The sequence below is a fragment of the Mauremys mutica genome, chromosome 11 (genome assembly GCF_020497125.1).
Source record: "Mauremys mutica isolate MM-2020 ecotype Southern chromosome 11, ASM2049712v1, whole genome shotgun sequence".
NCBI lineage: Eukaryota > Metazoa > Chordata > Testudines > Geoemydidae > Mauremys > Mauremys mutica.
Window position 1 is genome coordinate 69590068 of NC_059082.1, and position 27373 is coordinate 69617440.

At 43.4% G+C, this 27373-nt stretch overlaps 2 protein-coding genes and 1 long non-coding RNA gene across 5 annotated transcripts in view; 2 read left to right on the forward strand and 1 right to left on the reverse strand.

The window, feature by feature from the left end:
* Nucleotides 1–14322, forward strand: part of IQCK (IQ motif containing K) — a 103355-nt gene extending 89033 nt beyond the window's left edge. For 2 of the 3 annotated variants that reach the window (XM_044979465.1, XR_006572400.1), the window contains one exon: nt 1880–3642. In XM_044979465.1, coding sequence (XP_044835400.1) covers nt 1880–1932 — 53 coding nt within the window. In that variant the 3' untranslated portion in view covers nt 1933–3642. Of the gene's footprint in view, nt 1–1879; nt 3643–14183 lie in introns of those variants that run through there. The other variant, XM_044979467.1, reaches the window with a different exon arrangement.
* Nucleotides 4766–26521, reverse strand: GPRC5B (G protein-coupled receptor class C group 5 member B). Its single transcript, XM_044979461.1, has 4 exons — nt 26434–26521; nt 13817–14830; nt 9892–10004; nt 4766–7473 (listed from the first exon to the last, which is right to left on the reverse strand). The coding sequence occupies exons 2-4, from the start codon at nt 14820–14822 to the stop codon at nt 7429–7431; spliced, it is 1164 nt and encodes a 387-aa protein (XP_044835396.1). The 5' UTR covers nt 14823–14830; nt 26434–26521; the 3' UTR covers nt 4766–7428.
* LOC123343914 overlaps nt 22855–27373 on the forward strand; it is a 152997-nt gene continuing 148478 nt past the window's right edge. The window contains exon 1 of the long non-coding RNA XR_006572402.1: nt 22855–22964. This is a non-coding gene — a long non-coding RNA (uncharacterized LOC123343914). The remainder of the gene's footprint in view (nt 22965–27373) is intronic.

Consider the following 27373-nt stretch of genomic DNA (forward strand, 5'->3'; position numbering starts at 1 on the left):
TCTTCCCATACATCTGAAACCCAAGGAAAGTTTCCTTTTTTGCCCATCTTAGAAGCAAGAGAATGTCTAAAGCTATTGAAATAACTCTTTGAAATCCAAATTCAGGCTGACAACCTATGCTCTGTGTTTCAGTGTGATGAGCTTTGAAAATGTCATGCCTAAACAGCATGGTCTGTGATAGAACACCATGGCACTGAACTGGGCACCTCTAAAATACCTGTTTACCCAGCCTGTTTCACTTTAATGTTGAACAGTATGTGTAAGGTTCTGAGGCTTAGGAAACACTTGTAAAGAGTAACCTCATAGTATTCTGGGAATATTAAATGTCCATTAGTGAATATTCCATACATGGTGCAAAACTGTTACACTCATCATAGTAACTTGGAATACATTTTTAACCAGTTTAATTTTTCTACTTACATCAGTTGTCTTGGTGGATGCTATCAAAAGAAGGTCTTGTACCAACCAGGCATTGCACGTGTACCAACACTGTCTTTTCCACTGTGGGGCCTGTGGTGTACCTTGCCATTGCAGCCATATTTGGGTTTCTTAGAAAACTTATTTTTGAGTTTAATGCTGCTAAGTGCTGAGTTTCCTCACCCTCCAAAAGTTTTCTGGTATGTTTGCCCACAAGCTGAGATCTTCCAGGCTGGGGAAACTTAGAATTAGAACATGGACCCATTGTGCCCAGACCTATCTGTATATGTAAGAGGGTTTTTTTATTTGCACCTCTCACTGGAGTAGTTAGTCTATACTAGACCATTACCTTTCCTTTCCTGCATACAGGCTTCCCAACATAATTGTCCTCTGGCTGGAAGAGCTGAACTCTGCAGCCCCCTTCTGAAGTGTAGGCAAGCACAATATAGACATTGGATATCACAGAACTTGGCTGATTGCTTGTCTCAAGAGAAACTTATTACAATAATCTGCATTATAGTGCTTAGAGCTTTGAAAAGGAGCTTTCATTAGAGGGTGGAGCTTTTTAATATTACATGTGGGGGGGGGTAAGAGGGGAAGGGATTGTTCATTTAGTATTGTTTACTCCAGCAAGCAACCCTGTGCTCGTTGTTTGCCTGATTTTCCGCCCCCCCCCCCCCTTCCGACTTGGCAGACCATTCTATATCACATGGATCACATTCTTGTTTGCACTGTGACACAGAGGAAACTATTTTTTATTGACCTTGCTGTTGTCCTTAGTGATTGAAAACAACAGATAAATTTGGTGAGCAGGAAGACTTGATCTGTCATTAGCTTTTATTTAAAAATTCTTCAAAGTCAAGAAACTCAAGAGTATATCTACACTGCAAAGAAAAGCCTGCGTCTGACCCGTACCAGCTGAATTGGGCTCACGGGGTTCAGGCTAAGGGGCTGTTTAATTTAGACGTTTTTGCTTTGGGACCCACCCACCTCGCAGGATCCTAGAGACCAGGCTACAACCTGAGCCCAAATGTCTATGCCACAGTTAAACAGCCCCTTAGCCCAAGCCTTGCGAGCTTCAGCCAGCTGGCACTGGCCAGCCACAGGTTTTTATTTTAACTGCAGTGTAGACATATCCTCACCTGCTTTCACTTATTTGACTCTCCAGTGAACAATCCTGATGACTTCTAATTAGAAGAAAAAATTCTGCCTTGTCTCTATGTAACTGTCCCAGTCATAGGGACAATGCCCATGAATGTCAGTGTGGATTTTTTACCAGGATCTGAGGACAGATTTTTTTCAGGGAAAAAGATGCTATGCATTTCTACAAATAATGATTGTTTGGTTACTCATTTATGATGCAGGCAGTGTGCTTACAACAGAAATGTAGAAATGACTTCTGTTCCTGTGTGTGTTGAAGAAAGTTAAACATTTTAATATTTTTGTTTTTATATGGTTGCAGTGGGAAGCAAATTAGACTCAGAAGAACCTACACCAGATCGTTCTGGAGTTTAGATTTTGTTTCTTTCACCAACACCTCAAAATACGGAGCTCCTGGACTGAGTTTTTTATGGTTATCTGATTTGGAAATTCTCCTAGAGTTACATGCTTGCTTTAATACGTGAAGTGTTGTACATCATGATGGGCCACGTAAGGACCTGGTTCTGCAGTCATTCAGCACAGCATGGGCAAAAATTCAGCCCTGGTGTAAGTGAACACTATGAAATCAGCGGAATTGTGCCCACTTATAACAAGAGCTGAGTTTGGCCAAAGGCTTCATGCCCAGTCCTAAACACTCAGACAAAAGTTTCCAGCTAGATAGAAAACTCCCATTGAATTAAACAGCGGTTCTGCCCATACAAGACCTGGGTGTAAAATGAAAGGGCAGATTCTCAGCTGCTGTAAATGGGCATATCTCCCTTGGCTTCAGTGGAGCTATAATAATTTACACCAGCTAAGAATCTACCCCAAGGGCCCAAACTGTCAGATGTGCTGTGCATCCACAACTCCAGCTGAAGTCAGCGAGAGCTATGGTTGCTCAACTCTCCTTAAAAACAGTCTGAGGGCCTTGTGTTGTCATGTGGCTGTGCCAAGAGAGTAGGATACATGATTAGAGCAAAATGGTAGCAGTTTAGACCCATTTTTGCATAGATAACTACAGAAGGTGCAAAGCAATGGGCATGCAGGCCCTGAGTAAGGGCCTCACAGTTTGCCCCACTATCTATTTTGTTCCCCTAGTGGATATGTCATCGGTGGGCCTTTTGCACCAGACTGAATGTCACATTTAGAAAAGCTATTTACAGAGTTGACAAATTTAAGTCTGACACAAATCTCATTGACTTAAATGGTGCCTGATAAGATGTATAGTCAAAACTACTATTGGTACCATTTCACCTAATGTCACCAACTTGGTGGGATACTCCACAGGCTAATTCTGCCTCTACTATCAGTAGGCTGTGGGGTATTTAAAGATTAAGGTAAACTATAACTACAAGTTACCACAAACCTTGTAAGTAAATAGTAATGCCTTTATTTTTTGTTAAGAACAGCATTTTGAAAATAAAACATTTGCCCATGCTTTACAACTTTTTTAATTTTGTATACTTATATACAGTCATTATGGTACACATTGATTGTCTTGAAAATCCTTCAGAGGTGTACTTAAGATATCAGTATGCAACAACCAGCGGGAAAAAAGGTACGTTATAAAACACACATTAATACATTTAATAAATATATAATCTATCAAAAATGAGCATTAGCTCTCCTCAATTAATAAAAAGCACCTGCTGGGTAATCTTGTAAGCTGGTAGAATAGTCCAATTGTTTAATTATAAAAGTTACAGTGCTCCCTCTTGCACAGCCTTTGGTTAGACCCAAGGCATCAAACTCAAACATAGCCAACCATGATACCTGTCTGATACTAAATACAAACTAGCTAGCTCTGCAACAGTTGACATCTACCTTATTTATAGAAACAACGGTGTGCACTTAGGGCTCCATCCTATAAGGTGCTATACTTCTCTTGGGAGGTGGTAAGCACCTTCAACTTCCACCCCAGGTGGGACTGCCTCTTAATGTATGGCTGTGAACTGCTTTCTAGCCATTGAATAGAAGCCATTTCCTACAGAAATGTTTTCTGTAACAAAGTTTTAAAATGTTTTAGGATTTCATTTTTCTGTATCAGTAAGAGGCCAGAAGGAAATAACCATTATTAATTTTAAAAGGGACAACATAGTAGCTTTTATAGTATAAAAGCTAATTTATAATAATCCTGAAAGATTTGTTTACAGTTGTGTAGTACTTTGATCACAGATGCTCTACATTCTAAAAGGCAGAAGTAAACAACTTGTTTACATTAATAAAAATAAATTAACACAAAGGTGCCTTCAGTCACACATTATTTGGCATTAGACTATCAAATGGCAAAAATAAGTTGTTTATTCTAGTTGTGTGAATTGGAAAATGAATAAACTTCTTCTAATCAGTTAACACACCTCCGCCACTCCAAATTGCAGACCCAATCCTGCATTCTATTACTAAAGTGAACAGTCCTAACTCACATGACCATTCAATGGAACTGAGGCTTTGTCTACACTACCAAGTTTTGTTGCCAAAAACTGCATTTGGGCAACAAAACAGAGAGAGCGTACACACTGCAATGCAACCTTTTTTTGGGGAAATACTCCCGGTTTCGGTGACAAAAAGCTTCCACCCCTACGAGAGAGGTTTTTCTTTTCCCCTCCCTTTATTGTCAACAAAGAGCCAGTGTAGAAACTGCCGTTTGTTTTGTCGGCAGAACTGCTGTCCGCCAGTATCCCACAATGCCTGCCCTGATCGCTCTGCTCATTGTTTTGATCTCTGCTGCCCTGCAAGCATGCGCCTCTTCACTTTCAAAGTTGTGGGAAGTGTGCTGCTCCCTATGGGGAACAAAGAGCAAATCATTGGAATACGCCTGTTCTGCCCTGCACTAGGAACACAGGGGCAGGCAGTCACTGTTGCAGGGAGGGGAAGAGGAGAGACTGCTGCACTGCTTTGACATTCCTCAGCATGGAGAGCTCACAGAGCTACTCATGATGCCACTACCAGCCGCTGAGGGAGAACTCAGAGGGAATCCTCCCATGATGTGCAGCAATCAGCTCCACCTTTCCACAACACTGCACTGTGGGATACATACCCACAGTGCATTGCTCACGCTGTTGATGATGGTGCCCACAATGTGGACATGATCTGTCAACAGAGGGAGCAAGTGTGAACACTCTTTGGCGATTTGTTTTGTCGACAAAACTTGGTAGTGTAGACAAAGCCTAATTTAAGGTTGCCAACTCTGACTGAAGCTATTCCGGGAGATTTCCTTCCCCCCCCCCCCCCCCCCCAACATGTAATGTCATGTTCTTAAAATATCCTTTTAAAATCTCCTGGATTGCTTTCAATATTCACCTGGAGAGTGATGTTGATTCCGGGAGACTCCAGGCCAATCCTGGAGGGTTGGCAACCGTAGACTAATTACGTGAGCAAAGGTTTGCAGGATCTGGCATGGTCTGCGCTTAGGGCCTCAAACTCCTACTGACTTCCTACGGCGCAAGACTAGGCCCTTACTTTGTTAATCCAGTCCCATCTAGAAAACTGAACACCACGCAAATGTTTACAAAATAACTATCCTGGAAAGAATTTATCCAAGGTTTATAAAAAGTGTATAGTACTGAATGTATACTTCTCAGCTGTAGCATGATAAATCTTTTAAAAGAAAGCTGCCCTCCCATTTATGCCATGGTCATCTTATACATTTTTACAATAAAGACCTTTTCAGATAATTTAACATTTTTTTTAAACTGAAGATTTAAAATGAAACTTTTGCAGACACACATCACCACTAGGTTTTATATTACTCCAAATTATGCAGTTTCTGGGATAGTAACCGTTAATTATCAAAAATATCATTTTATCTGATCATGACTTTAACAGCTAGAGGTACTTCTAGATTACTGGATAGCATGCAATATCCACCTCTAGTCTACTCAATTTCTTAGACAATCTAGTTACCTAGACAAGAGACTAAAACCATTTTTTTTCCTTAAAAGCAAGCACATGCTTCCACTTTTGCCTCTACTGGGAACATCGGACATGGATCTAACATGTTCCTTTAATCATGCATGACAGAAAAGTATGGTTCCTGAACCAGAAGGGCTGTTAGAAATAAAACCCTATAAGGTGATCATGGCAAGAATGGCAAAATATATCTTGTGTGTAATGCTTAGGGCCTGATCCTGCAGCCCTTACACCTGTGAGTAGACCTATTGATGTTAATGGGGCCTACTCATGTGAGTATAAGACTACAGGATTAGGTCTGTTTACTGTAGAAATGAGGTACATGAAGAAACAGGGAGCCTTTTAAAAAAAATAAAACAGCTTATTTTTCTTTTTGCAGTATGCAGCAAATAGTGTCCTTCTGTGAAGCTACTGAGCTATTCAGTTTTCTTTGTATATTTTATTTTTCATTTGAAAATAGAATATATATATATTTATTACAACATATGCAAAATTTTACCCTTATACATAACCCACACCCTCATGTAAAAACAATTGCTTTTAGTATCTAGGAAAGCTAGGAGTAATGTTGACCAAATAATGAGGATACAATGATGCTTTCAATGTTTGATATGTATTAAATGCTAAATAATAAAGGAATGATTCGCTTTAAAGTAACGAAAACCATGGCAAGAATAATGGGCAGTAAGAACTTGTTACATAGCTTAGATAAGCCTTGGTAAAGAGTCTACCTTATCCCAACTCCAAAACACACAAAACCCTGAACCTCCAGAGTGGAGAGACTACTAGCTATGCATTAAAAGACACAAATACATTAAGATGCACAAACAATTGCAGTCAATAGGGCTACTCCCATGAGCAGGGGTTTCAGCACCAGTTCCAACAGTAGGAAGAGAGGGTCCAATCCCACAAGTTACCAAGCTCCTCCTGGAAGGTGATGAATACCTTCCCATCCCCTTGAAGTTATTGCTTGGCACCTTACAGGCTCAGGCATCAGAACACAAACTAAGTTCTGTGTAATACAGTAGGTTTCCTTTAATCCATCATCCTATGGGACTCCTTTTGGCAACCCCAAGCCACATTCTCTCCTCAGCTAAGAGCCTTTGCTGAAGCTTGTCCCTCCATAATTTGACTTAGTGCCCCCAAGTGTACATGCGTAAAAAAAATTCTCAAGGGTTTGAGAACATGTGGTTCTTTGTTTGTACTCTGGAGTGAGACTGTATCAACAGGGCATCTTGAACTGCAGTGTCTGATTCTACATTGCTGAGGTAATCTGCCTCTACCTTCACTCTTCACAAATGTTGCTTGACACAGTTGCATGAAGCATACACAGTCATTCCTTTCACCACAACCAAATCGGATACTTATTTCCCCCTTAAGTGGATCACGTCTCATTGTTGAGAACTGGTAATTTAGTTGCCAGAGACTGATGATGCTTGACCCTAGATGACATTCACATAGAGATGGATAATGGAGCAACCAAGACACTTCACGACACTTGAAATGAAGAGAGGAAAAAAAAAAAGTAGAAAGAAACCCTGCATACTTTCACACTGTAGTGTCAATCTCTTATGGCAGCATGGATTAAGTTGGTAAGGGAGAGTTGGGGTGGGAGAGGGTTTTTTTTTTTTTTTTGCAAACAGCTGGAAACCAACCAAAATCAGGCTTGCCTCGCACATTAGTTAGACAGGTTATATCTCACACTTAAGAATGCTCAGTGTCCTCTCTTCCATTTCAAAGTGTGCCTATTTCTATTTTAAATCTTGAATTTTGCAGAGTTTTGTTTTTGTGATTAGCTCATCAGTTTAACAGTATTCACATTTACATAAAATCCTCTCAAGGATTCCAAAGCTCCTGGATGTCGGGCTGCTTTGCTGTGGTATTATTGATTCCTCCCTTAGAAAGACACACTGCCAGGGAATAACATTTGTAATAAAGATTATCTCTAGAACCTATAGCCTTTCACCAGAGGTGTCTTCCAGTGTAACTTGGCGGAGCAGTTGGTATCTGGAAATAAGGATAATAAACCCGTAACTAAGAGTTCCAGACTATTCAGAAATCAGCGTTAACATATGCTACATTACATGTCTAGTACTAATAGCATTATCAGCTCTACAACAAAAGGTACAGCAAAGCTTATCTTCAGTTTGTGTAATACATGAACCTCACCATAAGAAAAAGGGATGAATATGTATATACACCTCTATCTCGCTATAACACGACCCGATATAACACGAATTCGGATATAACATGGTCAAGCAGTGCTCTGGCGGGGCAGGGCTGCACACTTTGGTGGATCAAAGCAAGTTTGATATAACATGGTTTCATCTATAACATAGTAAGATTTTTTGGCCCCCGAGGACAGCGTTATATCGAGGTAGAGATGTATTAGTCTATTTTTCTTTACTGTCTAAGGGAATCATCTTTAACTACTGTATGTGCAATTCTTCTCCAGGAACAAGCTTTGTGCCTACCCCCAGAAAATCTCCCTAACCCTTTATCCTTAAGCTGCCTCTTCCCTGAGCTGCTTATTCTGGTATAAGGGAATATTGGGATGGATTAATGCAGGCACCCAAAAGTATGGTGCTCATTATGGGCCCTGTAAGTTATTCTGAGAGCAAGGAATAAGTTTATTTACATCACTTTTGAATGATGTATCATTCAAAGTACTACCCAGGAAAGGAAAATCCTGAGGTCTAATCATTCTTGTTCCCTATAATAAATCCAAACTCTACTTACTTAACAAAAAAACCTTCAGTCAGATCAGCTTCCTTGTGCGTTTTTTTTTAATGTGCAGGTTGAGTTATGGAATCAGCTCATGATTTAAAATAATGAAAACCCAATTTACATGAGTGTAAACCAGCCCATGAGTAAATTTTTAAGAAGCATGTAGGTATGCATGAAAATATGGGAATGAAAATTCTCCTTTTCTTAATGAAAGGAGAGAGCTATATGCAATTCCTCAAGTGCAAATTATACACACAATCGGAATGAAATTTAAAGAGGCTGTTTGGCATCAGATCTCTAAGCCATTCTTGCAATGACCTTGAATAACAGGTATCAGAGGGGTAGCCGTGTTAGTCTGGTTCTGTAGAAGCAGCAAAGAGTCCTGTGGCACCTTAGTCTATAAGGTGCCACAGGACTCTTTGCTGCTTCTTGAATAACAGTATATCAAATAATAGTATGCCAAACCATTGTTTGAGAGGAAAATTAATTCACATTAGCATAAAGATATTTTACATGCCCCTCTTTTATATATTTCTTTCTAAGGGTAGTACACCTCAATTGGTGTTCACCATGTAGTGAAAAATATAGATTTTTACAAGGAAAGTGAAAATGTGATATCCGCTATCTGCAGCAAAGATTCTTATGCCAAAGAATACACTGGACTGTAACCAAAAGTGTAACTTGCAGAATGGTGCAGAAATCAGACTGTTATTAACTGTCATTCGTTACATTCGTCCAAAGGAGGTACTGGATATGGATGGTCAGCAGAAAACTTGGTTCATTCAATCTAAACTGAATGGCCAAGTAAAGAAGTCCAAAATTTTTTTAACTGAATAATCTCAAGAGGGGAATGGAAGCATGACATGCATACTTGCTGCTAGAGATTTCATTGATAGCAGGGCCGCCCAGAGGGGAGGGCAAAGGGGGCAATTTGCCCCAGGCCCCGGGCTCCGCAGGGGCCCCCAAGAGAAGAGCGGAGGCTCCCGCCTCCGCCCCTCTCCTGGAGCCTCAGCGCATCAAGCGCTGAGTCTCCAGCCGAGCCCCTGAGCCCCGCCCCGATCCGAGCCGCGTGGTGAGGGGGCGAGGCTGGGAGCTCCAACGGGGCCTGAGCCCCGCCCCGCTCAGAGCGGCGTGGGGAGAGGGCGGGGCAGCTGCCTCCGCTCAGCGTGGAGCTCACAGCCCCGCCCCCTCACCACGCGGCTCTGAGCGGGACGGAGCTCAGGCCCCGGCGGAGACGCGCTCAGGTAAGAGGCTGAGGCCGGGGCCGGGGCGGGGGGGGGGGGAAGCGGGACCCGCCGCCGCGCCGCCCGGTCTTCGGTGGCGGGGGGCCCCTTCTGTTCCGGGACCCGCCGCCGAAGTGCCCCGAAGGCCCGCGGCGGGGCCCCCCCCCCCCCCCCCGCCACCGAATTACCGCCGAAGACCGGGCTGCGCTTCGGCGGCGGGTCCCGCTTCGGCGGTAATTCGGCAGCGGGGGGCTCCCGCCGCGGGTCTTCGGGGCACTTTGGCGGCGGATCCCGGAACGGAAGGGCCCCCCGCCGCCGAAGACCCTGGGCCCCCGGAATCCTCTGGGCGGCCCTGATTGATAGTGTTTTCTTTCATACGAACAAGCAGTCTAAACTAAGTTCATTCAATAAGTAGCAGTTGCACATTCCCCACTACATACCCAAGACTCGTACATTATCACCATTTTATACTTACAGTCCCACCATTGAGCACAACTGCCATCTCAGTTGGCTGATAAACATTGCTTCTAAAGGGAGCACTAGGTCGGCTTCCCAAGCTGCCATTGCGAAATCCTGCCGTTCTTAAAGCTGTGTTTAGAACAAGAGACAGTTTTATTCTCATGCAAACAAATCAAACCCTTCTTTTCATGTGTCAGAATACATATTTTTAAAAATTACAAGAGAGATCTAGGGTGAAATCTGGATTCCACTGAAGTCAAAGGTACTTTTGCCATTGACTTAAAGTCATGATTTCGTCCCTCTATTTTACTCTGCCTCTGTCATTATATTTATACATTTTGGGTTGCATCTTTGAGTTTACTTTTAAATTAAAGAAACAGGAAAAGAAGAAATAACTGGGAGCTAAATTCTAACTGCTGATGTGTTTTTTCATTAATTTCTCCCATCAGGTATCCTTCAGTCTGCACGCACTAAGGGGTAAAGTAAAACAACATTTCTGCATCTTTTCATATTCAGAAAAAAAAGACATGCAAAATATTCTTTGAGACAGTAAACACAACCCCCTGAGCATTATTGCAGAGTGCCTAGTGCATAATGATTTTCCAAATATCTCCTATAGTTACTTTGAGAAACTAGAAATATTACACGAATATTGCTTTTGAATAGGTTGATCATGAAGACTTCTTGAAGCAAAAGATAAAATGCTGTTTATATCAGAAATATCTGGTAGTCTCTCCATTATGACAGTCATGAATTTTAATGCATCATTTTTCTTCTTTTAATATTTACATGTTAAATGAGAGATGAAGTTAAGAGGTGTGGATATTTACCTCTGAGCCAGTCAGGCAGCAGAGATTTGTATATGCTATCTGATTAGTTCAGAGATGAACAACAGGCTTCACTGAACTCAGCTGCAGCCAGACAATATGCCTTCATTTGTATATGCAAACTGTGTCATCACAGTTGTTCTACACTTCATCATTATTATTGATAGGTATGAGGTTGTAGATCAAAACATGCCTGTTTCAGCCACTCATGAACTAGAATTTCTCTCTTACATTTAAATCAGGTTACAATTCTAGAGTCAATGGGTAATTTATGATCCTGGCCCCAGTGAAGTCAATGGGAGTTTTGCCATTGACTTCGCTGGAGCTAGAATTTCACTACATGTGTACAGCAAGACTTAAAATTGATCATAATTCATAGGGCTGTGCACTGCCCTCAGTCTACTGCTTAGGGTGACCAGCTGTCCCAGTTTTATAGGGACAGTCCTGTTTTTTGGGTCTCTTATATAGGTTCCTATTACACACACACCCCCACACACACCCGTCCTGATTTTTCACACTTGCTTCTGGTCACCCTACTATTGCTACTCCTATCAGCAGGAGTTGTGCACAGAGATTAAGATCAATATTGATCTTTTACCATACAATAGTTTATTACACATAATTTTAGGCCCTGACCCTGCAAACACACACATGTGAAATTTAGTTTTTAATGATACTTACCTCCTCTGGAAAGCACTTTAAAAAGGATGGATGAAAAGCGCTATTTAAATACTACGTATTATTATGTTACTCACAGGTCAATATTTAAGACATCCCTTTAAACATGTCCCTCTCACGATCAGTAATACATCTTTTTTAATATATAAATTGGCCTCCTCTCAATGTTTAGCATAAATGGTTACACTGGCATTTACTATGGGTTAAGAAATAGTTTCAGATGATTACAGTGTACCATTTGAAATTAAGGTCTGGTCCACACTAAGAAGCGGGGTCGAACTAGGGTACGCAAATTCAGCTACGTGAATAGCGTAGCTGAATTCGAAGTACCCTAGTTCAAACTACTCACCCGTCCAGACGCCGCGGAATCGAACTCCGCGGCTCCAAGGTCGACTCCGCCACCGCCTTTTGCAGTGGTGGAGTACCGGAGTCGACCGCGGTGCTTCCGGAGTTCGAACTATCGCGTCCAGATTAGACGCGATAGTTCGAACTCCGAGAAGTCGAACTCACCGCGTCGACCCGGCTCGTAAGTGTAGACTAGCCCTAAGGTATTACGTATCTATTTTACTGCCTATATATACACTTCTACCCTGATATAACACTGTCCTCGGGAGCCAAAAAATCTTACTGCGTTATAGGTGAAACCACGTTATATTGAACTTGCTTTGATGCACCGGAGCGCGCAGCCTCGCCCCCTCCCGGGAGCACTGTTTTACTGTTATATCCGAATTCGTGTTATATCGGGGTAGAGGTGTAATTCATATATCTATTTGCAAATAAATCTTAACAGGAAAATGTCAAATTAAATTGCATGTTGCTGGCTGAATTTTTTTAAACACCTATCACTGCAAGTAATTCCTAAATTACTATAACATTTACAGCTTGTTTTGTGCATTTGTCTAATCATTTGGTCTGTATGTCTTTAACACAACAGAGGAGAAACTTCAAAAACAATAGGTAAGCTGTAGATTAAAAACCTAAAATTGTCTGGGAAACTTGGATGAGTTTGAGTACAGGATGAGTACAATCATTACAACAGTGGGCTTTTGTTTAGAGAATCATAATACAGTAATATCATCATCTCTCTATTTAAAACAGCCCAATTCTGTGTTTTTATGTCTACATTAGTCTCTAATAACTCCACTGAAGTAATTCTAGTTATCCCAGTATAAAATGAGGGAGGTAGGGGGGTGGGTGGGTGTGTGTGTGGGTGGGTGTGTGTTGGGGGGGGGGAAATCAGGTCCAAAATGCTTAGTGGCTTTAACTATAAGGAAACCTAAGAACAGTGATGACACTGTCTGCTTGCTGGTTCCTTAAAAATATACAACCCACTTCTTACCCAGCTAGAACGAAAACTGCGCTAAGGACCTCCATCAGGCAGCTTTCTGCCATAAGCAGCCACATAAGTATCCCTGTGTCCTTTCCACTAGAATGTTGTTTGGGTTTTAGCTATTGATTGTCTCTGCTAGGCAACCAACTTTTGCTGGCCCCTTGAATAGTCATTTAAGGCCAATTGCACTGTGATTTCAATTGGATCTGTTGTTCTTCATTTCCTGTCACCTAAAATGTTGCATTAGTGGTGGTGTACACCATTACACAGTTGCCCTATTTCACCCCAGTTGCACTTTGTGACAAACAAAGCAACTCCTTCAAACATTGTGAGTACAGTTTGTAGAGCATCCATTCAGTTGCTTTTCATCCTTTGTCTTTATACTTGTTTGTAAAGCACCAGGCACAGTATTTATATAGTATCAGAAAAGAGCTTTGGGACCCATTTCTGTGAAAGAAGGTATACATTTAATATATGATCAGTTATTTTGTGGCCCAAGAATGCTGAGCATGCCATGCACTCAGCCCTTGCTAATCAAGTGTTTTTGACACAAGCAAAGAAAGTTTTTTGATCTCAATAGAGTTACTACTTATTTACACTGGTATAAATGAGAAAAAAATCAGGCTGAGTGAGCAAGAAGCATGAATAAATCCAATTTCCTCTTGTGAACTTCAGGTCGTATTATTAGGAAAATATTTTACTTGTAGCTTAATCTTTACAATTAGAGCTAATTACAAATTTTCTACTGAAATTTTTTTCAGCAGAAAGTGGCCTTTTTCTTTCCAAATGAAAATGGAATATTTGCCTTTCATTTGAATCTTCCTTGAAAACTAAAAATTTATTTCAAACAAAGCCCACCATTCAAATAACAAATAAAAAAACTACCCACACACTTCTGGAATTTTTCTGTTTACAGTTTTTGAAACACCTCAAAAATATTTGTTTCATGGGAAATTTTGAAAAAAACAAACTCTGTGGGGGGAAAAATTGGCATTTTGAACGAGCTCTGTCACAAACCAAATACACTAGAACAAATATCTCTGAGCAAATGTATACATTTTCTTCTCTTTCTTACTATTAGACAGTATGGGTCCTTTAAATCTTACCTGCATTATGTTCATCCATTGAAAAGGCTTTATTTTCCATGTAGCTCCGAGGAAGTTGTATATCTTCCTCAAAAGCAGTTTCACGCATTCTTGGTTGTGAAGTATCAAAATAATTGGGTGTGTTTTCTTGCTGTGATGGAAGAATGGTGCAATGAACTTCTGGGATAGCGTGAAAAATAATGAACACCCAACCACTGGACACCAGTGCAATGGCAAGAGTGGGGTCATTCCATTTGTCTTTTTTCCTCAGTTCAGTATTGCCAAACAGATACATAGTTATCCAAGCTACCCAAATCAGAATCGAGAAAAAAATCGTTATAATGAGGCATCCTCCATTTTTCTTCCACTTCTTAAACTTTCCACACAGGGTGAACAGAGAGACTCCCATGGTAACCATCATCAAGAACATAATATAAATCAAAGCCATAACAAAATCCATTGGCTCATAATTGCAGGCCAGCTTCTTATCTCTCACAACTGTCAGTATTAGCCACTCTGTTGCAATAATGACCTGGACCAGCATAAGACAGATTGCCATGCCAGCTAGATGCCAGCCAGATGGACTTTTACCATGTCGAACTAGTCTACGTAATCTCCAGGCTTGAGCTAGCAAACAGGAGAAGCACAACGCAAAGATAACGCCCCACAGAAACCTTCGAGTGGAACATACGGTTTCATCTTCCTGTATGATGAATGCAAAAGTCAGCCCAAACAGTCCTAGTGTCCCAAAGAGAAAGAGGAAATGCATTCCCAATGAGCTCTTCTTCTCTTTGTCCTTGATGAATGGCAACCTCACTAGCAAAATCAGCATCAACAGCAATGTCGTCAGCACTCCTGCTCCAGCAACCGCCTCCACTACTATTCCCCAAATAGCATCCAGGTCACACAGATAAATATACTGGGGGAGAAGATCCAGTCCACACCCTCTGGACGTACTTGAGTTTTCAGAAGAGCCATAACTGATGACGAAGAGGAGGAGGAAAACAATGGCTGGGTGGGTTTTCATTTTTCTGTCTGAGACAATAAGATAAAGTGACAAAATAATTGTTTGTTTTAAGCTGACTGTGCTTAAGCTTTTCCTTAGAAAACATTATTCACTATACAGTACCTTTTCGAGATCTCATTTTAACTGGAAGCATAGCTTGCACACCATGGGAAGTAGTTTGTTCCAATTGTTCATGTCAAGGAACATGTTTACTTTTATTTGCACTGGATTTTCAGCTTCAACTACTTCCCTAAGCCATAAAAGCTATTGTCCTGTTGGATTCAGAATTTAAAATGATTCCCTTTTTGCTTTTACATAATGTGAAGACATTTCCAAATGCAGGACTTGGATTCAACCTCAAATACAACCTTTATTATTGCTGAAACAAATTATTAATGAAGCAATGAATGATAAAGTACCTGTGTTTATTTAGTAATCAAATGTAATAGAGAAGATGAGAATGAAATGTGTATAAATTACACTGCCTGTTTAAATAAACACAGGGCCTGATTTCAATATCAATATAAGTGATACCAGAATCAGACCACTGATTTTACACCTGTGTAAGACCATTACCGTCCATGGAATTACCCCCATTTCAGAGGGGGTCTAAGGTAAAATCAGATCCAGTCATTTGCTCTATCGTTACTGTTTATACAAGGAACATTAAGTTTGCATTTAAAACAAAATACTTTTTTTTCATGTTTGTCCGTGTTGGGTTAAAATTTCATTCTGCTCAGTTTCTATCTCCTCACACAATATTCCTTCCCATCCTGAGATCTTCTGCATTTACTGCAGGGAATGCTTAACTACAAAAGTTAGCTGTGGCAGAAGTACATTGCACACATGCAACATTATTAATCAACTGAACAAAGAATGAGTCATTGTCCTTAGCAAATATCAAGCCACCCAACAAGAGAAACAACAAAAATGGAACATTGTGGTCTCTGCATCCTCAAAGTAAACAACTTTAAATTCTCTAGGAAGACAACATATCCAGTCATATTACACGCAAATGCACCAGTAAAACCCATAGTTTCTAATTCCCTTTAGTTACATGTTGCCTCCCTAAATTCTCCCTGCAGTTTTAGAGAAACAGTGGTCTTCATTTTCATGCCTTCTTAAAGCAAAATAATTGTTTTTTAAAAGTCTTTATATGTCACTTAAAACATGTATTCCATCCCAGTGATGGCTGTACATCAATGGCTGGTTAAAATGTGTCCAATATGGATCATATATGAAGCCTGATTACCTCACAGGAATAGCCCTGTTGATTTCAGTGGCATTATTAATGTGATATGGGCTATTCACATGACCAAGCATTTGAAGGATAAGCCCATAGTATTTTGAGATCCTTTGGTATAAAAGCACTACATAAATGTAAGCTATTGCATTACTTGTGCACCAGCATATCACCATGTGGCATATTGAACATGTACATCAAGGGAAAAAATAAGCTATTGATAAAGATAGATTTCCTAAGAATCAGGCAAACAGTCCCAAACTGGCAAATTTGTACAGATACTTTGCAGATCAGAAATACACCTAGTTGAAGACCTGAAAATAAGTTGACATGACTTGGAAAAGGACTAATGTAACTATAAAATGTTATCAAATTGAACATAATGATCAAAGTTATATTTTTTTTAATTCTACTACTGCAATAACTATTTATATTATCAGACTACAACAGCGTGTGATTACTAAAGGTAAGAGCTGTGATTTCTCAGTTTATATTATGCTACTGTAATGATCAAAGCAGTAAGCGTGGACATATCAAGCAGTTTTAAAAACTAATGTTGTTCTTCCACTACCCTGAGTCATTAACAATGATCTTATCAGAGACCTAAAATGGACAAAGATTTTGAATAACAACATTTTCTATTTGATGTACCAGGAGAGTAAATATACTAATACAGAAGCACAATGCCTTTTCTATTCATCTGTACTATAAATAAATACTTAATGTAAAAAATTAATTTGAAACAGTAATCTGGTTACAATTAAATAATATGGTTTGGACAAACAAAACAAAGTGTACAACTATCTTAACATGCTCATTGGACTAACAGGTTACCTCCATCATTCTGTGATATGTTCCTAAACTGCTGTTATCATACAAATGGGCTTAACTTGAGTAATGATGTATTGAAACACGACCAGGGCTAATGATTATTTTTCAGCCAAACTGTTGTTTGTTTTTTTTTAATTGATTGATACAAAGTTTGTTTTTTATAATGTTTGAGTCCCCTATCCCATTCACTTGACCAGTCAAGTCCTTACCAAGAGGAATTTAGTCTCCAATAAACTAGGTTTACTTTTAAATTGAACAGTTGTTACACTGATACATTCACTGGAGTATAAAAACTGAATTAATCAAAAGGGGACCTATTCTGAATTACAGTCTTACAATCCCTTACACATATGAGCAGTCCGTACAATAAAGTCTCATTGACTTCAATGGGACTATTCACCCGAGTAAGCACTACTCACAAGAGTAAGTTTGCTGGATCAGGCATCTGGTTGGGCTTTTCTAAATATCCAAACGCACCCGGCAAAGAACACTACTAAACTCATACTGCAGCGAATGAAATACAGGGGCAGGGACTGTGGGGTATTTCATGCCTATAATCCATTAGTGTCAGTGTACCCTGTTAGTCTTAAGAATTCAGTTCAGTCTCAAACCATGCTTCTAGAAGCAAGCCATGTTGGAAGGAGAATAGCTGGCACTAACAAATGTAGGCCAGATACAACTCCATTTGAGATGTAGGCTCAGTCCCTGAACAATTGTGATAGCACACTGACCACTCTAGGTTGCTGAGTAGTCTTGAATCACAGTCTAGAATGTATGTGTGTTTAATGATCAGAGCTGTAACAAGGGTAAGGTGAATGAGGCACTTGCCTTGGGCGCACAAAGCTGAGGGGTGCAGCTCTACTGCGATCAGCAGCACTTCGGTGGCAGCTCTACCGCCACCGCTTCTTCGACAGCAATTCGGCGACGGGTCCCCGAGTCCCTCTGGGAAGGAAGGACCTGCCACTGAATTCCTGCCACCGCTTCATTCATTCTTCGGCGGCAATTCGGCAGTGGGTCCTTCTCTCTGAGAGGGACTCAGGGACCTGCTGGCCCCTGCCTCGGGCACAAAAATTCCTTGTTACGGCTCTGTTAATGATCATGTCCTTGGTGGTACAAGAGTGAGAAAGAAACACATTTTGGGGTTCACTATACTCGGTTGAAAAATAGAACTAAAAACCACTTAATTACAAGTTTAAATTCAGCAGGCATAAGTATCAAAGGCAGGGTTACCAATCAGGATTTGAAAATAGATCAATAGCAAATCAGAGGCTTCCATATCTACAGGTGAGGAGACATTAATACAATCCAGGGTGTAATTAAAGATTCATGTGGAATAATGAATAGACAGTAAAACACAGAAAACATACTACTGTAATTAACTTTGCCAGAAGCCAAAAGTCATAGTCACTTGGTTAACATGTTTTGAGACACACAATTCTTAAAGGGCCCGATTCTAAGAAGTGCTGAGCATCCTCAACTCCCATTTACAACAAAGTGAGCAAATCCACTTTTAAAGGATTCAGTGCAATATTGGGAACCACAGGAACTAAATTCAAGCAGTGGATCATGTGGATCATTGTTCAGATTAAACTCTACGTTGAAGTCTGCTGGGTTTGGAAAAAATATGATAAACTGCCCTTTAAATTAAGATCACTTTAAATTTGCATTATCCCAATGCATCCAAATTAGAATACACATATACTAAATTGGTTTCAATTCTAGCTTTGTTGATTAGTTGCTCTCCAAAGACCTGAGAATAATGAATTAAATACAAGTATCTCCAATTCTGAGATATTTTCCAGTTCTGGCTACTTTATTCATGTCATGTAATCCTCATGTGATTGAGCTATTCTAGGACAGTCTGTTTCCATGGAGATTGTGCTCCATGGGTAATCAGTCATATTGTCAGCCCATCATTTATTTCCTGTTCCTATTTGGATATTCTTATCTCCCATATAGGAAGGGGTAGGTTTCTTTGGAGAGGGAAGTCTCCAGCAAAATCAAACTCAGAAAAAGCCAGTCTCATCAAACTCTACTGGGAGTTTTTCAAGTAGTGACTTTTGGGCGAGCTGTGTTCTAATTTGGAGATATTTATTTCTTCTCTTTAGAAAGCTCCATAATATTTACAACAGCAACTAGGGAAAAGTTTGGGATTGCTCCTGGGAGTTTTTTTCATGTCAAGTTTCAGTATTTTAGCATCATAGAAATGTAGGGCTAGAAGGGATCTGGAGAGGTCATCTAGTCCACCCCCTGAGCTGAGCCAGGACCAAGTACTCCTAACATCATTCTTAACAGATGTTTGTCTAACTCAGGGGTCTCAAACTCAAATGACCACAAAGGCCACATGAGGACTAGTATATTGGCCCAAGGGCTGCATTACTGACACCCCCTGCTGCCCTCAGCCCCGCCTCCACTCCACCCCTTCCATGAGGCCCTGCCTCTTCCCACCCCTTCCCTGCCCCCATTCCAACTCCTTCCCTGAAATCCCCACCCCAACTCTGCCCCCTCCCTACCCCCAGAGGGTGCAGGAGGGGTGTGGGGTGTGGTGGGGGCTCAGGGCAGGGAGTTGGGGTGTGGGGTGCACGAGGGGTGTGGCAAGGGGCCAGGGCAGGGGATTGGGGTGCGGCAGGGGGTTCAGGGCAGGGGGTCAGGAGAGGCACAGCGGGGTCTGTTGCTGTTGCTTCAGGCACCACCCTCAGCATCTCCCATTGGCCAGGAACAGGGAACCGCGGCCAATGGGAGCTGCTGGGGGTAGTGCCTGAAGCAATGTCAGCACACAGCCCTGCGCCTCTCCTCCCCCAGGTTCTGTCCGCTTCCCGGAGCGGCGCGGGGGCAGGGCAGGCAGCCAGGGAGCCTACCCTGCCCCCGGTGCATGTCGGGCTGGAGCCGCTTTAGGTAAACACTGGGGGAAGGCGGGGAGGCCGTGAGGAGCTCAAGGGCTGCAGAAAATAACCTGGTGGGCCGCATGCAGCCCACGGGCTGCATGTTTGAGACCCCTGATCTAACAGGTTCTCAAAAGCCTCCAATGACTGATTCCACAACCTCTTTTGGAAGCCTACTTGCAGGCTTTAGCTATCCTTCTAGTTAGAAAGCATTTCCTAATAGCTAACCTAAAGCTCCCTCGCTGCAGATTAAGTTGTTTATTTCTTGTCCTGTCTTCAGTAGATATGGAGAACAATTGATCACCGTCCTCTTTGTAACAGTCCTTAACATATTTGAAGACTTATCATGTCCGCCATTTAGTCTTCTTTTCTCAAGACTAAACATGCCCAGTTTTTGGAAGTTTTCCTCATAGGTCAGGTTTTCTAAACATTTTATCATTTTTGTTGCTCTCCTCTGGAGTCTTTCCAATTAGTTCACATCTTTCCTAAAGTGTAGCACCTAAAAATGGGCACAATACTCCAGCTGATGCCTCACCAATGCCAAGTAGAATGGGACAGTTATCTCCTGTGTCTTACATATACCGTTTGTTAATACACCCCAGAATATTAGCCTGTTTTGCAAATGCATCACATTGTTGGCTCATGTTCAATTTGTGATCCACTCTAACCTCCAGATCCATTTCAGCAGTATTACTGCCTAACTAGTTAGTCTCCATTTTGTAGTTGTGCATTAGCGTATGGTATTTGAGTCCTATCAGAGGTCCTGTCCACACTGGGTCTTGTAACAGTGTCTAAAAGCACTCCCAAACATGCCTATAGCCAAAGGATTTGTCTACCCTGTAAGCACAATCATGCAATTTAACCTAGTGGTTCTCACACTTGTATACTGGTGACACCTTTCACACAGCAAGCCATTGAGTGCGACCTCCCCCTTATAAATTAAAAACACTGTATATATTTAACACCATTATAAATGCTGGAGGCAAAGTGGGGTTTGAGGTGGAGGCTGACAGCTCGCTGTAATAACCTCACGACCCTCTGAGGGGTCCTGATCCCTCGTTTGAGAACCCCTGATTTAACCTGTTTACAACATAATTGGCCCCTAACTTGGTTACAACTTAGAGTGTAGAATGGGCCTTAACTGCATTTCATAATCAGCCTAAAACCTCAGCTAAAATGTTGTCCTTGACACTGTTACAGAGTTCTGCCAGACAAGAAAAATTCATGTTATAGCATAGGGACATGGCAGAGTCCTAGCCTGTTTTCTTTTGTAGTTCAGATGGGTCCATATAGGAAGTCTAAAACGTGTTTTTGGCAAGAGGGTTGTTTTGGAAGGAGCAAAAACCATGTCCACACTGGATAAACCAAACCAACCTGTGTTACAACCATGGAGTAGAGGGCAGACTCAGAGGCCTTGTCTACATTGGACTTTTGGAGGGAAATTTTCCACTCTTGCACTACCACCAGTGTAGACCTGTTCTGAGCAGGGTTATAGGAGCCCAAGGTTAAAAAAATAAAATAAAATAAATAGGGCACTATCTACATTAGTGCTCCCGCCATTGCTACCACTGAATGAACGACATCAGTAATTATGCAACATTGGGAGATTTCAAAAATACATCCACTATAGACACAGGCAATGTCAGAGTATCCAACACAGTTAGAGTAGCCTGAGAAAAAATAGTTCTGAATGGGGCAGTTATAGCACAGAAGCAAACCTATTGTAGAATTATTTTTAACAGACCCTTCCCCAAAATTAAATTTCATGCCATCAGTCTAACCCAGCATGGAACCCTGGGCACCTGAAAAAGATATATGTACACTATATTTTAGACTCTTCAATAAATATATTTACAATACCTCTCCAAGAGTGTAACTGCAACCCAACACAAACAAAATCAGAGTGGCTTGAATATCCAGAAATACAGGCTCAAATTTTGATCTCAGTTACACGAGCCCACATCCAAACTAACTCTTATTGTTTTTAACTGGGAGTAGAGTCTGGCCTCAGTATATGATTCACAGGAGGAATGGTGGACATCAAGCCACTCCAGCAATTACAAAGCACAATTACAAACAACTAAAAGGAGACTGAAGGGCTTAAAGCTATCTTCCAAAATTTGCCACATTTAAGAATCTTACAATAATGCTTCTGTCAGGCTGACCTTCTACAGCTAAAGTAGCTGAGCCAGATCCTTAGCTGATGCTCAGCTGAAGTCAGTGGAGCTGTGCAGATTTACATCTGGCCACTCTAGCTCACATAAAGATACCACGATCCTCTGCACTTTTAAAAAATATTCAGGTTGAGAAATGTTGATGCAAGTTTTAAAGTTTTTCAGCTACATTAAATGGTTATATAATGTACCGTTATTAAAATGTTTAAACTTCTAAAAATCAATGCATTTTACATGTGAGGATACCCTTGTAAAAACATCCACTTCTCCAAATTTGAAAAGGAAGAAGAGTCCTATATAAAAGCATTAGTGGTACAGCTACCAATCCTGTTCTATCTTACATGGTGTGATGAGGTGTCCACCCCACACAGGAGTGGAAGGGGTTAATGGAAGCCAAATGGGCCAATTAACCTAGTTGAGTGGAGGTGGAGAAGAAAGCCTTAACTAGAGGAACAGGCTCACCTGTTCAGGAACAGGCAGGGCCTATATCCAGCCAGGTAGCAGCCCACAGAAAGTGGCTATTGTAGGGAAAGGCTACTGCTGCAATAGGCCAGTCACTCCTTAGGAAGAGGGAGGTGTGTTAAGGGGCTGGGGACAGGAGTATGTAGGGAAGTAGACTGCAGTGACTCCCTGAGTGGAGGGAATCTGAGGCTGGCAATCCCAGAGAGGGTAGGAACCAGGGATGTAGAAAGCCCAAGGAAACAGCACCAAGGGATAGGACTGCACAGGAACAGTGCCTACTTGTTATAGTATAGAGAGGGGTTTTTTCTACCAGCCACTGGGAAGTTGTGCAGGATGTTGAAGATGCCAGCTAGCCAGCTGGTCTGGAAGGATTGTGATTTCTCTGGAAGGGGAGGACTTTAGTGACCTGGCTGGAGGACCAAGCCACGAAGGGGACACTGCAGATCTGGGAGTGAGCAGGGCTGCAGATCTGGGAGTGAGCAGGGCTGCAGACTGAGAGGTCATCACCAGAGGGAGAGCATGAGCGGGCAGAGCTAATCCCCAGAATGGCCAGCAGGAGGTCCTGCAAGCGGTGAGTGTGCCCTATGACACATGGGTTGATTTCCTCAGTATTAGTTTTAGTCATGGATACTTGCTACAAAGAAAATGCTTCCACCACCATGAAGCATTGTGTAAAGATGCTTATGAGTTAGAAATAAATCATAACATAGGATTTGTACCCAGTCCTTTTATCAGATCTCAGCAATAAGCTTCAGGACTGATAACGGTGCAGCTTCATCAGACTGTTGAAGAGATGTATTTCCAGAATAATAATTAATAATGAGATTCTGCGTTATATGCAAAAATGAGACCGTGATTTAGTGTTACTCTGCATAATAACAATGCTCTTTAGAGCTCAGCACCTTAGCTGCTATAGAATTTGTGACTCCATTCACAAATGGGATATATAGAATAACTTGCTGTATCTTAAAAATACTTTTGCAGTGCTGAATATAACTGAAATTCATTCTAATATTCTAGATATTCTGAATTCCTTTTAGTCATATTCTTCACATCATCTGTGTCTAGATATGTGCAATTATAAGGCCTAAGGAGCATTGAGTTTTGCATTAAAGTGATTATGCACTTGATCACTTCTCTTGCTGGCTTTTACTTCTAAGAATGTCCCTATTAATGTAAGAACTTCAATCATGGTCGGTGTCTGTCTCTCTCTCTCTCTCTCTCTCTCTCCACTCTGTTACAAAAAGATTAATTGCAATTTCATCTGATGTAGTGGGGAGAATCCCTCAACATGCAAATACAGTACATCACAGCCAACTTGCATGTAAAATACCATGCATGCAGGAATAGAAACTGCAGAAATGGTTTACAGTCTAAGTGCTTTGACATAAGAAATCCTGTTATCTTTGGGATAAACATTAGATCAGGTGTAAACAAAGGGTTCAAAGAAGTACTAAGTCCCTGTCCCTATTTGGCTGCTTCAGGGCATGACATTTAGTCAGAGACTTTTCTGTTAAATGGACACAAAAATCACCCAACCCCTGCCCTAGGCCAGTGGTTCTCAACCAGGGTATGTGTACTTGTGCGGGTAGGCAGAGGTCTTCCAGGCGGTACATCAATTCATCTAGATAGTTGCTTAGTTTTACAACAGGCTACATAAAAAGCACTAGTAAAGCCAGTACAAACTAACATTTCATACAGACTGTGAGTTGTTTACACTGCGCTATACACTGAAATGTAAGTGCAATATTTATATTCCAGTTAATTTATTTTATAATATAGTCAAAATGAGACAGTCAGCAATTTTTCAGTAATTTGCTATGACATTTGTTTTTATGTCTGATGTTGTAAGCAAGTAATTTTTGAAGTGAGGTGAAATATTGGGGGGGGGGAGGAGAGGGGAGTACACAAGACAAATCTTCCTCCTGAAGGAAGTATGGTGGTCTGGAAAAGTTGAGAGCCACTGCCCTAGACTGTAATATGCACAAGGTACCCGCTCACATACAATTAGCTGCACCAATTGAGCAGGGCTCCCACAGTCCAAACAAATACTACTGAGGCGCCCCAACAAAGGCAGTGATGGGGATGGCCCAACAAAGAGCTTTTTGCCTTTCAACCCAGGTCCCTTACAAGATTATCCTCCAGCTGCCAGCGGGAGGCAAGCCACAGAGCAGCGGGAAGATTTTCTGGCTCTGGTGTGGCATCCAAAGTGCTTGGGTCACAAGGGGAATGGAGCCCTAAAGAGGAGCCAAGCAGCTCAGTCCTCCTAGCCTTATAGGCAGCTGCCTGCTCCCCAGTTTCCCCTTAATCCTGTCTGCAGCCACCTGCTTTTTCTGTCCTAGATCCAGCCTCTTTTTCTTTGTCCCCCAACCCCAAGTGTGCCAGATTCTTGCACTATTTCCCCCTAGTTCAGGCCCCAGCCTCCTTCCCCGCCTCCCCCAGAGCTGCACACAGCCCCCCTCCCTGTCCTATATCCAGCCTAATCCCCCTCGTAGTCCTATCTCCAGCCTGCTGTCAGCCACCAGGCTAATTCCGCTGGAGCTGCAGAAGAGGAAAGCAGGGGCTGCAGTTCTGCCACGTTTGTCTCCTACAATCAGGAGTGTTTAGGGTCTACCTGGGCTGCAGGCCAGCCATCAATTGGCAGGGCTGCGGGTGGGGTGAGTCCCTTGCTTCTGAAATATCTTCCTGTGTAAATGCTAAATCAACACACAGTGAGCAACCTCTTCCTGAGGTTCAGGCATCTCCAACCAAGGGGAGCCTGAGCGTACCCGCAAAGGCTCCCCTGTACCAAGCACCAGCGAGCCTGTGTCCCTGGGCCCTTCAGCTCCTATGGCTCTAGCCATGCTTGAACTAGGGGTAGCGGGGTGTTTTCCATCATGTACAGGGTCTGCAGTTTGGTTCAGTGGCTCTTTGCACCCCCACTATAGACACTGTTCCAGCACCCATGGGTAGAGAGCGAGCCAGATTCCCTCCAGAAATACTGTCGGGCTCCCTTAACCCACCTACAAATCCAGCTGTTCTCCCCACTCAGGTGCATTGGGGCCCCTCGCTTGCAGCAGGACACTGGATCGTGGTTCTCTCCCCCCCCCCCGCCCCGCCCCATTACCAAGGCTCAGCTCCCGCAACCCACCAGCAAGGCTCTTGCCCTCCCTTGCTCCAGCCCCAGGGTAGCTCCGTTGTGTCCCCTGTTCCGCACAGAACAGCGGCCGCCCCTGCCCACGCCGGGAAGCGGAATCCCGGGGACGAGACGCCCCTATGGAGCCCCACGTTCCTGTGAGGAGCGGGAGCACTGGAGCTGGGCAGCCGGAGCAGATTTGCCTTCCACCAGCATGTCTCCCCCCCCCGCCGCCCCACGCGGGCAACGTGTGACCCAGCCAAAGGCGGCGGGGGCTCGAAAGCCCAGCACGGACAGCAGCTGGGTATTAGCGGCAGCTCCCGGCGAAATGAGCTGCAGCAGCGCGCGGGGGGTCCGGAGGGGGGTGTTTCCTTTGCAAATAGGATTGAAATATTCTTAACCCTCCACCCAACCAACCAACCAGGAGCCCAGCCGCGAGGGCTGGGATGGGGAATGCGCCACCATGCAGGGGCTGCTCTGTCCCTCGGGCTGCCCCACACGCCTCGCTGCTCAGCCCCCGTCTGTCCCCTCCTCCCCGAGTCCGTGCGCCGGCCCTCCGGCTCCCTCCTTCCCTCAGCGCTCGCCCCTCCGCTACCCCGCCCCGGGCTCGCCCGGTTCGCTCGCCCCCCACTTCCAGGGCTCGCCCGCTTCCCTCGTCCCCTGCCCCAGGGCTCGCCGGGTTCCCCTGCCCCAGGGCTCGCCGCTTCGCTCGCCCCCCACTTCCGAGGCTCGCCCCCTTCCCCAGGGCTCGCCCGGTTCCCCCGCCCCCGGGCTCGCCCGCTTCTCCCGCCCCAGTTCCAATGCTCGGCCGCCCCAGGGCTCGCCCCCGATTCCCTCGCTCCCCGCCCCAGCTCCCCTCCGGCCCCCGGGCTCGCCCCCCTTGCCCCGGCCGGGCGGTGGCGGGGAGCTGCCCGCGTTCACTCACTCGCTGGCCGCTCGGCGGCGGGGGACGGTCTCCTTCACAGCCCGCAGGCAAGTCCCATCTCTGCCCGGGACGGGGTGTGGAGCCGAGACCCGCCGTGCACAGGGCGCAGCAGCGCCCGCCCCGGCAGTGCGCACAGTGCGAGGCTCGGCGCGCTCTGGGCAGAGCTGACAGCTCCGCTGCGGTACTGCCGGGGCCACAGCTCCCCTCCCACCGGCGGCTGCCCCGCCCCGCGCGCCCGCTCACAGCTCGCCCGAGCCCCGCCACGGGGAAGTCCTCGCCCCCGGCACCTTCCTGCTTGTGGGAGCGGGAGCCGCGCTAGGCACACGGGCAGGGGGACAGGACACACGCTACACGTGTGTAACACACATGCATTGTGGAGTGACACCCCCCATCTAGTACACAAATACATAGGCATGACCCAGGCAGAACGGTACGTGCCCATTCCCACACACAGAGTACCCATGTGCAAGGCATCACAGACACTTGACATACACAAATGCACAACACACACATGCAGGGTGATCGACACGCAGGGACAACACACACTGATACGCATGCACTTATTCACAGACACACGTCATTGTGTGACAAACACAGGTACTTCATGCACACCTGCACGTCACACAGAATATACACATGTGCAGATGCTACACTGATGAGTGCAGTATAAATTCAGATAGAATACATTAGCTACACATGAATAGTGTGCAAATATACACACACAAATGCACATCCCAATGCATACTGTTACATATGCATAATGTACCCGTGTAGTCTAGACATACACACATCTGAAAACATCTAATATTTAGAAGAGAGACTCTTGTACAGCACAGGCTGGCCACAAAATGCTTAGTGGCATAGAGTCTTCTCAACTGCAACTGCCCAGCAGCCACCAGCTTTGAAGGCAACTAAACATTAAGGGCAGAAAAATGTTTTG

Coding starts and splice junctions, on each gene's coding strand:
- GPRC5B (XM_044979461.1), bottom strand. CDS start 14,822: ATGAAAACCCACCCAGCCATTGTTTTCCTCCTCCTCTTCGTCATCAGT. Junction 10,005..13,816: donor AATGGATGAACATAATGCAG/GTAAGATTTAAA, acceptor TTCTAAACACAG/CTTTAAGAACGGCAGGATTT. Junction 7,474..9,891: donor TTGTGCTCAATGGTGGGACT/GTAAGTATAAAA, acceptor CCTTATTTCCAG/ATACCAACTGCTCCGCCAAG.